We start from the raw sequence: 13757 nt of genomic DNA on the forward strand, positions 1-13757 counted from the left end.
ATCAAGAAATAACTAGGTCGAGCAAACTTTCTAATTAAAGTGTAACATAAATGTAGTAAAATATGCAAATCTTAAATGTACCTCTCTCTCATTTTTTTCTAAGCAATATAAATTGATTTTGAAAAATATATCCATTTCCAAAAACTAACCAAATGAGAAACCAGGTAAATAGATTATTCTAATAAAGCAATAACATATAAAGAACTTAAGGGCTGTTTTTGTTGTGGCTTAAAGAGCCAACTCAACTTACTGTCACGTTAAGATATATTTTAAATGTGAGTTCGGCTTTTAAAATACTTTTTTCTTTCCAAATGACTACTTTAAAAGGCAATATTATTTTTATTTTAGTTTTTGGCTTGATCCTTGTTATTAATAAAAATTCACTATCATTCACATAGGCACAGCACTTTAAAATTTGCAGAAACTTTTCACATAAAATATATTATCTGATCTTTATAACTCTATGAGGTAGAAAGCATTATTATTAAGTTAATGAAGGAAATGACTGGAATTTGGTAACCTTTTCCAAATCATTGTTCCTTTCATCACACCCTACTTGCTTAAAATGAAAAGTTAAAATCATGTATGATGTAAAAGAATTCCTATTTTGTAAATTTGTTTATTTTGATCATGTTTGTATGTTAGGAGAAATAGTTTGCCTTTGATTTTTAAGCAATATATTTTATCCAGACAAGGTTAACAAAGAGAAAAAAATGCATATTCTTAAAGATTAGAAGGCACTAAAGGTGTTTGGGGGAAAAAAAGAAGTATGAAAATATCATAAAGTTGTTTGTTCGTTAATTTACTACATTTTTAAGAATTATTGCCTTTTTTATATTTTTAGTGACTAAAGATATTTTATAGGTTTTCTTCCCTTCTAAAGTGTTTAATACTCCCCACTCCCCCTGGCATACACATACTCTGACACCACAAATTTCTCTCAGACCAGAACTAGCCTGAGGCACAATCCACAGGAAGCTCTGGAGGAGAAAAAGCAGAAACAGCAGGTGCAGAGGCCACAGAGCAAGATAGAAGTAGGTAATGTGTGATTCTCTGACAGTTGCCAAGTTTCTTAGAGGATCAAATACATGCTTCTTGCATAATGCCCACAATTTTTGCCACTGTCTGTCTTTTGCACAACTTAAGCTGCTGTCATATGGAAAACATGATACTATATATAAAAAACCCAGAAGAATCCACTGAAAAAGTGCTAGAACTGATAAATAAATTCAGTAAAGTCACAAGATACAAAATCAATGTACAGAAATCTGTTGCATTTCTATACACCAATAATGAAGCAGCAGAAATTAAGAAAAGAATCCCGTTTACAATTGCACCAAAAATAATCAGACACCTAGGAATAAACCTAACCAAAGAGGTGAAAGACCTATACTCTGAAAACCATAAAACACTGATGAAAGAAACTGGAGACTACACAAAGAAATGGAAAGACATTCTATGTTCATGGATTGGAAGAACAAACACTGTTAAAATATCTATACTATCTGAAGCAATCTATACATTTAAAGCAATCCCTATCAAAATACCAACAGCATTTTTCACAGAACTAGAACAAATAATCCTAAAATTTGTATGGAACCACAAAGGACCCCAAATAGCCAAAGCAAGCTTGAAAAAGAAAAGCAAAGTTGGAGGCATCACAATTCTGGACTTCAAGGTATATTACAAAGCTATAGTAATCAAAACAGCATGGTACTGGCACCAAAAAAAATAGGCACATAAATCAATGGAACAGAATAGAAAACCCAGATATAAACCCACAACTATATGGTCAATTAGTCTTTGATAAAACAGGAGAGAATATCCAATGAGTAAAGGACAGTCTCTTCAATAAATGGTGTTGGGAGAACTGGACAGAAACATGCAAAGAAATGAAACTGAACCACTTCTTACACCATACATAAAAATAAATTCAAAATGGATGAAAGAACTATATGTGAGACAGTAAACCATCAAAATCCTAGAAAAGAACATAGGCAGTAACCTTCTTGATATCAGTTGTAGCAATGTTTTTCTAGGTATGTCTCCTGAGATAAGAGAAACAAAAGCAAAAATAAACTATTGGGACCACATCAAAACAAAAAGCTCTGAGAAACAAACCGACAGTTCTAGAGGGGAGGGGGTGGGGGATGGGTTAGCCTGGTGATGGGTATTAAAGAGGGCATGTACTGAATGGAGCAGTGGGTGTTATATGCAACAATGAATCATGGAACACTACATCAAAAACTAATGATGTAATGTATGGTGATTAACATAACATAATAAAATAAAAAATAAAAATAAAATCTAAAAAAAAAAGAAGATAGCAGGAAGGGTAAAATGAAGGGGGGGAAATCAGAGGGGGAGATGAACCATGAGAGACGATGGACTCTGAGAAACAAACTGAGGGTTCTAGAGGGGAGGGGGGTGGGGGGTGGGTTAGCCTGGTGATGGGTATTAAAGAGGGCACGTTCTGCGTGGAGCACTGGGTGTTATGCACAAACAATGAATCATGGAACACTACATCAAAAACTAATGATGTAATGTATGGTGATTAACATAACATAATAAAATTAAATTAAAAAAAAAAAAGCTTCCGCACAGCAAAGTAAATAATCAACAAAACTAAAAGGCAACCAATGGCATGGGAGAAGATATTTGCAAATGATATATCCAATAAAGGATTAGTATCCAAAATATATAAAGAACTTAAAAAACTCAACACCCAAAAAACAAATAATCCAATTAAAAAAAATGGGCAGTAGACATGAACAGACATTTCTCCAAAGAAGACATACAGATGGCCAACAGACAAACAAAAAGATGTTCAGTATCACTTACTATCAGGCACAAGTCTATTATAATTGCATATTTCTTGAACTTGGAAGTCAAAATTTCTTTTATTTAATTTTCTAAAATTAATAGGTATTTATTTATTTTAAAGATTTTATTTATTTATTCGACAGAGAGAAAGACGGAGAGAGAACATAAGCAGGGGGCACGGGAGAGAGAGAAGCAGGCTCCCTGCTGATGCGGGACTCGATCCCAGGACCCTGGGATCATAACCTGAGACAAAGGCAGATGCTTAACTAACTGAGCCACCCAGGCACCCCTAAAATTAATAAGTATTTAAATTTAAATTTCAAAATAATATAAAAACTTCAAGAAAAATAAGTTTTTCTTTATTTCTTCACTAGAATAATGTAAAAGCTTCAAATTCCAATGACTAGTCCCTCAGAAAAGGGAGTTATTTTATTCAAGGTCAATTCTGTGTTATACATTGATCGTGCAGCTGTTCAGATGGTCAGAGATTTGTCATGGATTCTGAATCAATAAATATTCTCTCTCATGCTATGAAAACTAGCCAGCCCATGGGGTTACCTAAATAAGGCATAAAATAGTTTCCATCTCACAGAAAATTAAGATAACTTGATCCAATTAAAAATAAAATTGTCATTTTTGCATTCTAACCCCAAGAATAAAAGGTAAATTAACTTTATTTTCCAATTTCTTATTTTTAGAAGAGATATAAACTATTTTATGGTTACCTAGATGTAGTATGGTTAAAGAAAAGAATCTTAAATTGCCTTCTACTACTGTCCGTCTCAAATATTTTCTTGATAAACAGCAATAAGCAGAAATATGTACTGTTCTTAATAAACATGTATGTTTGGGATATTTTGTTATAGTGGACCTTACAGCCTAAGACATTTACATTCAGGAAAAAAATCACAAAGGAAAAAATTAAGTGCTAGGTACATCTCATGTGAACTTTATGAAGAGAAGTGGTAATAATTATGATACTGCAACTTTATTTACTCAAACTGGTCTTCAAGTCATTTTAGATGAAGTGAGTTAACTCTATGAATAAGATATTCATAATTCTGTGCACCAAACATACAAATTGTGATAGCTTCTAAATGAAAATGACTCATCCCCAAAACTAGGAAAAAAAAAATGAATGGAATATTTGATCCAGTTCTGCTTTTTTAAAGGCAATTCTGAATCTGCAAGTTTATAAGAAATGAAGTCAATGAGACTAGATAAAATATGCAGGGGAGTTTTAAAACATCACCTTAGACATATTTGACCAAGAACTTACATTTTTAATATATTTTAATACATTTTAATAGATTATCCAAAAATATTATAAATAATTGACTATTTCTTGTCCTATCTGTATGGTATGTCCATACTATGGTACTAATATGATCCTGGAAACCATTCCATAAGGCTGACTATCCTAAAATGAAATATGTTTCTACTGGAACAGTATCATAATTGGTATGATCTTGAACAGGGACTTAGGATCCTTAGAATCAAAAATCAGAGCCGTATCAAACAGTGATCATAAAATCATGTGTACCCTTGTATTTGACAAATATATGACAAATAAATGTAATTTGACAAATTAAAATGTCAAAAAATGTGCCTTAGCACACCACATACAATGATTCTACTAAATTCGTATCTATATGAGCATATGTCACAACCTGATCAACAATTATACCTTTAATTCACCCATATTTATTATGTATCAGGCACTATGCTAGATGCTATCAGAAATGCTAACGTGTACAAAACTTCGTCCATTTAAATGAATGTGGTATAATAGGTAAAATGAAATCTATTCATTCAAATAACTATGTAGTGGGTGCCATATATGTGATACAACTCAGAAGTACATTGATAGGAAAAGTATCATCAGTAACTAGAAAAATCAATAAAGGGATTATGGATTAGTGCTATTAATCTAAAATTAATATACTAGTTATCAACAAATGTAATTCAATGTTTAATGAGTGATACTTGTGATTTTCCTTCTGAAAATTTATGAGGATTGAGAAGAACGATTTGTGTGCCTCCATTTCCTTACAAATATCAATGGCTCCTTTTTCTCATTAAATGTACTTGTAGCTTGCAATGATATTACCTTTAATTCCCTTGACAATGAGTTAAACCAAAAGCTGAGATCATTATTTTAACTCTCAAAAAGCCAGTAACATTTTTACATATTTGGAAGTCTCATTTAGGATTTCAGAGTTAGGAGGAAACATTTCTTGAATTAGATCTTCTAATTATCATCTTCCCTTTGCTCTTAATTTTTGAGCTTCAAAAACCTTCATGCAACAGAATGTAAGTGTGAAAGTACATATACCAAAAGACCAGTAGAGCTCGTTTGCCTGGTGGATGGTAAAGGTGGGGTGTTTCTTTGAACATGAATGTACTTTCTTCTTTTCCCACTGCCTCTTGGAGTCCCTGCTCAACATTAGCAGTTGGGCCTCAGTGGTAGAAATTAGCAAAAACGTTAAGTTACATATATATTTAATAATGTCAATTAAGCATGTGAGCAAGACTCCATGTAAATTAGGGGTACAGGAATTCTCAGTTAATTAAAAGAACTGAGATACACTAAATTTTTTGAGAATATGATAGTCATTAGTGCCCACCAAATATATCTGGTCTACACCTTCCAGACACAAGGAAGAGACTGTATTTCTTGGAGTTTTTGTGGCTAGTTTGGGCTAAGTGACTAGAACTAGTCAATAAATTGTGAGAGAAAGTGAAATGAGTCTCTCACAAGTCAGAGCATTTATTACTGGGATGAGAACCTCCAGAAATCTTTTTGCCATGATGAAAGGCAATATTTGCAATGGTAGCTAGCTGAACAGCCCGGACACAGAATAAGACATTAAACAGAACTCCCAGAACCTTCCACAACAAACATATAGCCTGAGTGAGAAATAATTCCATATTATGAAAGTCACTAAGATTTGGAGGTTATTTGCAAACACATATCCTAGCTTATCCTTATTCATACATTCAAGCCCTTTCCTTGCTGTAAGGATGCCAGAGCCTCTGTATTATCCATTACATATGAATGTCCATTACATATGAATATATCCTCATATTAATAATATCTTTTAGAGCAGGGTGATCTTGCAAATACATATGGAGTTAAATGTCACTGTGTAAAACTGTTGGAGAAACCATGACATATCCTTAAATTTATTCATTTATATACCACAGTCTGGAGGGAAATTTCCTAGAAAGAACGAGCCTATTTTTAGAAAAGCTTTCTAAAATATTTGGACCATACTATTTTATCAAGGAAATAACTCAATAGAGGAAAATGAAGAAAAATCTTTATTTAAAACAGCTTGAAAATATGTAATAAATGTGAATGCTTATCAAATTTTTCCAGATATATTTTAGCTTCCTGTAATAAATTTAAGCCAACTCCAATTTCTTCTGAGCCACTGATGTTCCAAGAGTTAATACACCCTCCCCTCTCCCTTCAAACTGAAATATTCCCATACAAATACACTAAAAACACTAGAATTGTGGTCTATCTAACTTATTAGAGTCTATCTTTGGTCATTCAGAAACCTTCAGCATCTTAATAAGTAAAGCCGTATCCTATGGGTAACCTTAAATCCCCATGAACTAGACAAAATACTTGAGTTCCTTCTAAATATGATTTTTTTTGTGACAAAGTTCCTTTCTAGATGAGATACCTTTCAGTAAAGATGTTGATACCATTCATTAGCATATCAATAAATACTACCATATTTTAAGTTCAGATGCAGCACTAAATTTTGTTTCTTTTTTGTATCCCTTACAGAGGGTGGTAGCCTATACCTAGAGCAAGTATAGGCTGCCTTAACTGTGTTAACTTCGTTACAAGGAAATAATGCCAAAAAATTAATTTTAAATCTATTATACTCCCCACAAAGCATCTAGGGTTTAAAGTCAGACAGGTAGAATCCAAATCTAAGTCCTATCTCTGCCACCAACTATCTGTATTTTTGGGGCAAGATGCTTATCTTCTCAGTGCTTTAATGTCCTCTTTTATAAATGTGATTAATAATAGCACCACTTGCATCATAGTATGACTAAGGACTCAACGTGATAATACACACGAAGATTTAGAGCAGCCCCATGGTCCAAATAAGTATTAAAAATACATGTTACTATTATTATTGCTCTAAAAGGAAAGAATGATTGAACATGAATGTTTTCTTAAATACATGCAATTGCTTGAATTACTTTGGAAGAGGAATATAGAAAATGTGTGTCACTATTCACACATAAAGCTATAATTTCTTAAATATATAAGTTACTTTAAACATATAACTAAAATTACTGAAGAGTCCTAAAATTTGTTCCTTATATTGCTATGAGTTAAAGAATATATTTTATGCATTTTAAATCCATGATTACACTGTGAATTAAAAGGATGAGCTATAGGTTGTAAAATCCAAAGAAAACAGTAAAGTCATGAAATAATTTTTGATAGGTTTCATATGGAAATTCAAGTATCAGTATTTATTTCAACAAGCGTGACCTGTAAATTCAATTAACGTGTACAATATTTTAACCGTTTCTGTTCTAACAACCTTTCCCCAACCATGACAATGATGTAACCCTGCCATCTAGTGGACGATCTGTACCACTGCAGGGACACTTTTTGAAAATTCTGTAAAAAGCCTCAAATAAAAGAACAAACTTGCATTTTTGTGTTCTGACATTTTAAATTTTAAATCTTGAAAGTGGATCTGGTAAGAAGCGTAATTTGCGATGTTACAAGGAGAATTATTTAAATATATTATTTAAAAACATGAGATAGAATATGTTAAAGGCCCAACTTTGGAAAAGTCTAATACATAGTGTACAATTATTACTATAAATACATCTCTATGAAGGAAAAATGAGAATTTTGTGAAGAGAAATGTTTCATAAAAAGTTATTTTAGCCATAACTTTTAATGTTGCATCAGCTGGAAATCTTTTTTAACATGTTCTTGCACTTAAAAAATAGCAACTGTGGGGCGTCGGTTAATCATCTGACTCTTGATTTTGGCTCAAGTCATGATCTCAGGGTCATGGGATTGAGCCCTGTGTCAGTTTCCGTGCTGGGCATGGAGCCTGCTTAAGATTCTCTCTCTCCCTCTGCTCCTCTTCCCCCAACTTCCCCCCAGCCCACACACAAGCACTCTCTCTTTCTCTAAAAAAAAAAAAAGCAACAGCAATAATTAAAAAACAGCACCAAAAAAAAGATGAAATGTAATACAGGATCTTTCTCTATGTACAAATATAAACAAACACACACACAATCATTTTTTAGTATAATGGAAACAAAAAGTTCACTATCATTTGTTGTTTTGTAGTTACTGATTTGCCCAAGATTAAGGTCTGTCCAAACCTGACCTAATTGCTAGAACTTTTAACTTCAAGCACAATGGTTTTGTTCTCACTCAGTGTTGCCTCAGTCACTTAAGACTTCTTCACAATACAATTGTCAAAATCGGATGACCTATTTTCATTTGAATCAAATCATCTAAAATACATAGAGATAAAATATACAAGTACTTTAGTTTTGAGCATTTTTCACACATATCCATGAATAGGTAGATAGATCATTTTTAGGAAACACTGTTAAATATCAAGAATCAAAAATACTGCCAATTAATTATAATGTAATAAATAACTGACCCATGTCTAAAGTGCAAAAAAAAAAAGAAAAAGAATCAAAAATACTGCTGAAAAAGGAAACATCTGTGAGAAAGTGAGCAAAGAGAACTCCAAAAGTCAAGCCCACCCCAGTATTTGTGAGACCTGAGGCCTTCCGGACCTCCTGGGCGGTAGTCCACTCATCACCTCTTCCCACCCTGGCTTTATCTCTCACCGTGAAGGAGCATCCTACACATGCCTCTAAGACACCACAGCCCCCAAGTGCAGACTAAGACCCGACTCCCCTGTACACACGCTACCTTCACCCTCACCTGAAGGCTCCTGCAGTTTGGACAAGGAATCTGGAAACTTGGTTACCTAGAATGTGTCAAAGGTTTGGATGGGCATTTTGTCTTGACCCCAAAGGCTCCTCATTCTGTGTGGACAGGCAACTGTAAAGGACAGGCAGAGTGGGATCCACCAAGGGGTCAATGGGTGGTAGTGGCATAAGTGTGGCTTATAACTGGACATTTTTAGAGTGGCTACAGAGTAGAGAGATGGTGTGAAATAATGGTTATCAAAGGGTACCCTCACGATGATCAGCTTTTTTTCTTAGCTTGTGTATCCCAGGGTCTTATTCTAGAAGACAGAATAAAATTTTCCACGGAAGGAAGGAAGATAGGAATTAAGGGTAACCATCATTGTGTGCTACAATCTGTCATGACGTGTAAGAGTCTCAAGTGAAAACATAGCCTAACTTGGGACATCAACTAAGGAGACCGATTTTCCCTTCACATATGAAGGATCTATTCTTTAGTCTGTTTTTTTTTTTTTTTGTCAGTCTGTTTTCATATTGCAAGAGGCATGAATATCCCAGTCACATACATAATTATTTTATAAATGCAAGTATATGCAATACACTTACCATACTGTTCATTTTTGAAGATGATGAACCTGCTCTTTGCTTTCTTAGACTATTCACTTCTTCTACATTTCCATCTTTTGGTTTCAAAATCATTCTGCTACTCCCTGCAGTTCCTTCAGATGAGGATCGCAGTCGTCTTTCTATAAATCTTCCTTCACGATATGGACTGAAGCTACTGGCAAGAACTATTAAAATAGATAAATAAATAAAAATTAATACAAATGCTTAAATGTAGTTTTTATAAATGTTCCACTGAAAGAAAATGAGAAACTCTTAACGGTCATTCAAAAACTCTCTATAAAATTTTTAATAGTGGTAAATTTAGTTTGCTTCATCATGTAATCACTTCAAAGCTCAAACCCTTCATAGTCATCCCTGGCTTCTCCATACCTCACAAAATCACATAAGCAAATCCCACCCTTATTACCTTCAAATTGTATACAGAATCTGATCACTTCTTACTACCTTCCCCATGAATACCCTGGACCAAACTCCACCAACCCTAGCTTGGGTTACTCTAATACTTAAACCATCTCCTGCTTTTGCCCAGTCCCACCTGCCTTTCTCCCCCCAAAAAACACAGCCTGCTTTCCACACGGTAACCAGAATGATACCCTGAAGACATTAAGTGACATTGGTCATGATCACTCTTCTAGTCACAGAGCTGAGATTTTCACAATAGCCTATCCTTATATATGACCCTATTCTGCCCCCCACCCCATTAAGGGCCTCCCTATGTTCACCTGTTCACCTCTCTAACTTCACCTTCTACTAAGTCCTCCTCCTTCGCTGTTTATGCTGCACTGGACTTCTTGCAGTTGCAGGCACACTGCAGTCCCACGGCCTTTACCCCATAGCCTTTGCACAGTTATATTTCTCCTAAATATTTGTATATCTTACTTCCTCATCGCCTTCAGCTCTTTGCTAATATGTTACCTTGATTAATACCCTGCTCACCATACTTAAAAGGGTCTTTGTGAGGCCTGAGGCCAAACTACAATGAACTATCAGAAAGTGAAATTAAGAAAACAATCCCATTTATAATATCATCAAAAAGGATAAAATACTTAGAATCAAATTTAACCATGGAAGGGAAAGATCACTCTGCTGGAAACTATAAGACACTGATGAAAGGAGTTGAAGACTACATAAATAAATGGAAATATATTCTGTGTTCATAGATTGGAAGAATCAATATTGTTAAAATGTCCTTATTACTTAAAGCACCCCACAGATTCAATGCAATCCCTATCAAAATTATAATGGTGTTTTTCACAGAAACACAAAAAAACAATTCTATAAAAAAACTGCAAAAGACCCCAAGTAGCCAAAGCAATCTTGAGAAAGAACAAAGCTGCAGGTGCCACATTTCCTGATCTCAAACTATACTACAAAGCTATTGTAACCAAACATTATGCTGTTGGCATAAAAACAGACACACAGATCAAAGAGACAGAATAAAGAGCCCAGAAATAAAACCATCATATATGAGCAATTAATTTTTGCCAAAGGACCCAAGAATATGCAATGCAGAAAGGATAGTCTCTTCAGTAAATGGTGTTGGGAAAACTGGATAGCCATATGCAAATGAATGAACCTAGAACCCCATCTTATAGCATACAAAAAAACCACCTCAAAATGAATTAAAGATTTGAACAAAAGGCCTGAAAGTGTAAAACTCCTAGGAAAAAAAAAGTAGTAGTAAGCTGCTTGACATTAGTCTTGGCAATGACTTCTTGAAGTTCACACCAAAAACAAAAGCAACGAAACCAAAAATAAACAAATGGGACTATTTCGAAGTGAGCTTCTGCATAGCAAAGTAAACAATCAACAAAATGAAAAGGCAAATTATGGAACAGGAGAAAATATTTTCAAATAACATATCCTATAAGGGGTTAACATTCAAAATATACAAGGAACTCATACAACTCAACAGAAAATAATAATAACCCAATTTAAAAATGGGCAAAAAGGCTAAATAGACTTTTTTTTTTCCAAAAAGACATACAAAATAGCAACGGGTATATGAAAAGGCGTTCAACATCACTAATAATCAGGGAAATGTAAATCAAAACCACAATGAGATATCCCATCACACCAGTTAGGATGGCTGTTAGTAAAAAGTCAAAAGAAAACAAGTAGTGTCAAGACTGTGAAAAAAAGGGAACCTTTATACCCTGATGGTGGGGATATAAACTGGTACAGTCACTATGGAAAAGAGTATGGATTTTCTTCAAGAAATTAAAAATAAAGTTACCATATGATCCAGGAATTCCATTTCTGGGCATATATCCAAAGGAAATGAAATCATTATCTCAAAGAGATATCTGTACCCCCCTGTTTATAGTAGCATTATGTATAACAGCTAAGGTATAGAAACAATCTAAGTGTCCATCAACAATGAATAGATAAATAAAGAGCTCAACTTTATATTATTTTTGATATCCCTATACACCTCAGACATTCAGATATGTACTAAATACTAGTTTAAACATCTTCCATAATAAATACAGAATAAATTCAGTATTATGGACTTTAGTGTACATAGCAACTCTTTCTTATGTAAAATACATTAACTTAACTGGTTGTAAAATGTTGAACTTCCAAATTATAAAATCCTTATGAATGGCACAAGAACCCCTCCACATAATGGATAGAATACTATTGCTTTTCCTTGTTGACATTACCAGCTTAATTGTCTATCCCTCTCTTTTTTACAAGTTGTAGATAACATGAATAAACAGCTAATGTCCCAAGAACCAGCAAAACATTATCAAATTCATCGAAATTACTCTAATGTGTTAAATGGCTCACAGTTAGGATCTTAGTCAACAGATTAATAGTCAGCAAGTTATTCCCATAGAGATAAGTATATATAGCATTCAATTTGGCATTGAGGCAAATGATTATTTCTAAATAAGAATTAAATATAATCAGGATAAGTACATTTCCACCATTTTTTTGTGCCATTTCTTTTAAAAACTGCCTAAATTCCAATTTGAGATCCACCATTTGCTAACAGTGTGATTTCATAAAGTTATTTGACTTAATCTTTAATTATTAATAACTGCCATATAAAATTTTGGTTACAATTAAATGACACTTATCTTGATGAGCACTAAGATAAGGAATTGATGAATCACTATATTGTATACCTGAAACTAATATAACACTGTATGTTAAGTATACTGGAATTAAAATTTTAAAAAATAAATTTAAAAAAAAGATTAAATGAAACAATGCAAACAAATTGCTTAGCATGTTTTTGGGCACACATTAAGTGTACAAAAAGGTGACCATCAACAATATCATCATCAGCATTGTTCTTATTATTACTATATTATAATTAAAGAATATAACTAAAGCCATAAGTACAAAAAAGGCTACCAAGATCAAAAAATTTAAAAAGTAAGCAGATGCATAAAAATGATCTTGTATCAAATGTGAAAAATATTAGGCTGTACAATTATACAGCTAGATAATTCATTCATGCATTTAAAACTTTAAAATTGGGCACCTGGATGGCTCAGTCAGTTAAGCAGCTGCCTTCGGCTCAGGTCTATGATACCCCGGTCCTGCGATCGAGTCCCGCATCAGGCTCCCTGCTCAGAGGGGAGTCTGCTTCTCCCTCTGCCCCTCCCCCCTGCTTGTGCACGTTCTCTCTCTCTCTCTCTCTCTCATTCCCTTGCTCTCTCACAAAAATAAATAAAATCTTTTAAAAAAATAAAACTTAAAAATTGTTATATTCATGGAGAGACTAGTTGGATTAATCATATGATCTTATGATTCTTGACACTTCAATATATAATTTGACTTATTATAAATTTTATGTAATAATTTGGTATTTTTCTTAATGTTTTGGAAAGAGCTGGGGTCATGAAGTCACTAAGCCTAGTCACTAAGAGCCTGAGTTTTGAATTGAGATAGTTGTAATTTGACCGTGCCACGTTAACAGCTGTATGATCCCTTGGTCTCAGTTTTCATATTTGTAAAACAGAGACCACTGATGCCTGCCTCATAAGGCTTGTATCCCAAACAATTATGTACTAACGTTGTGACTTCAGACACATTACTTAACATATCTGTGTTCCAATTATCTTATCTGTAAAATGGGTGACTATAATAGTAGCGATTACAATCATGTGAGAATTTGATGAATTAATGTATCCAAAGTCCACAGAATGGGAAATGAGACATAATAAGCATTCGATGTTGGGAGAACTAGTTGGCAGTAACAGTAATAGGAATAGCAGGACTAGCAACAGCAGAAGCAGTGGCAGCAGCAGGAATCACAGCAGAGAAAAGAAATAAAAATAATGTCAAATACAGTCCAGTAGGTGGCATATATTCAACAGTTTTCTTAACTGAAATTTATATTA

At 33.8% G+C, this 13757-nt stretch overlaps 1 protein-coding gene across 1 annotated transcript in view; it reads right to left on the reverse strand.

Annotated features, from left to right (window-relative positions):
- Positions 1–13757, reverse strand: part of CCSER1 (coiled-coil serine rich protein 1) — a 723573-nt gene that overhangs the window by 556642 nt on the left and 153174 nt on the right. The window contains exon 3 of the mRNA XM_028117742.2: positions 9379–9563. Coding sequence (XP_027973543.1) covers positions 9379–9563 — 185 coding nt within the window. The remainder of the gene's footprint in view (positions 1–9378; positions 9564–13757) is intronic.

Source organism: Eumetopias jubatus, unplaced genomic scaffold (genome assembly GCF_037043125.1).
Source record: "Eumetopias jubatus isolate StellerSeaLion01/CBP00866 unplaced genomic scaffold, mEumJub1_p1.0 scaffold_2, whole genome shotgun sequence".
NCBI lineage: Eukaryota > Metazoa > Chordata > Mammalia > Carnivora > Otariidae > Eumetopias > Eumetopias jubatus.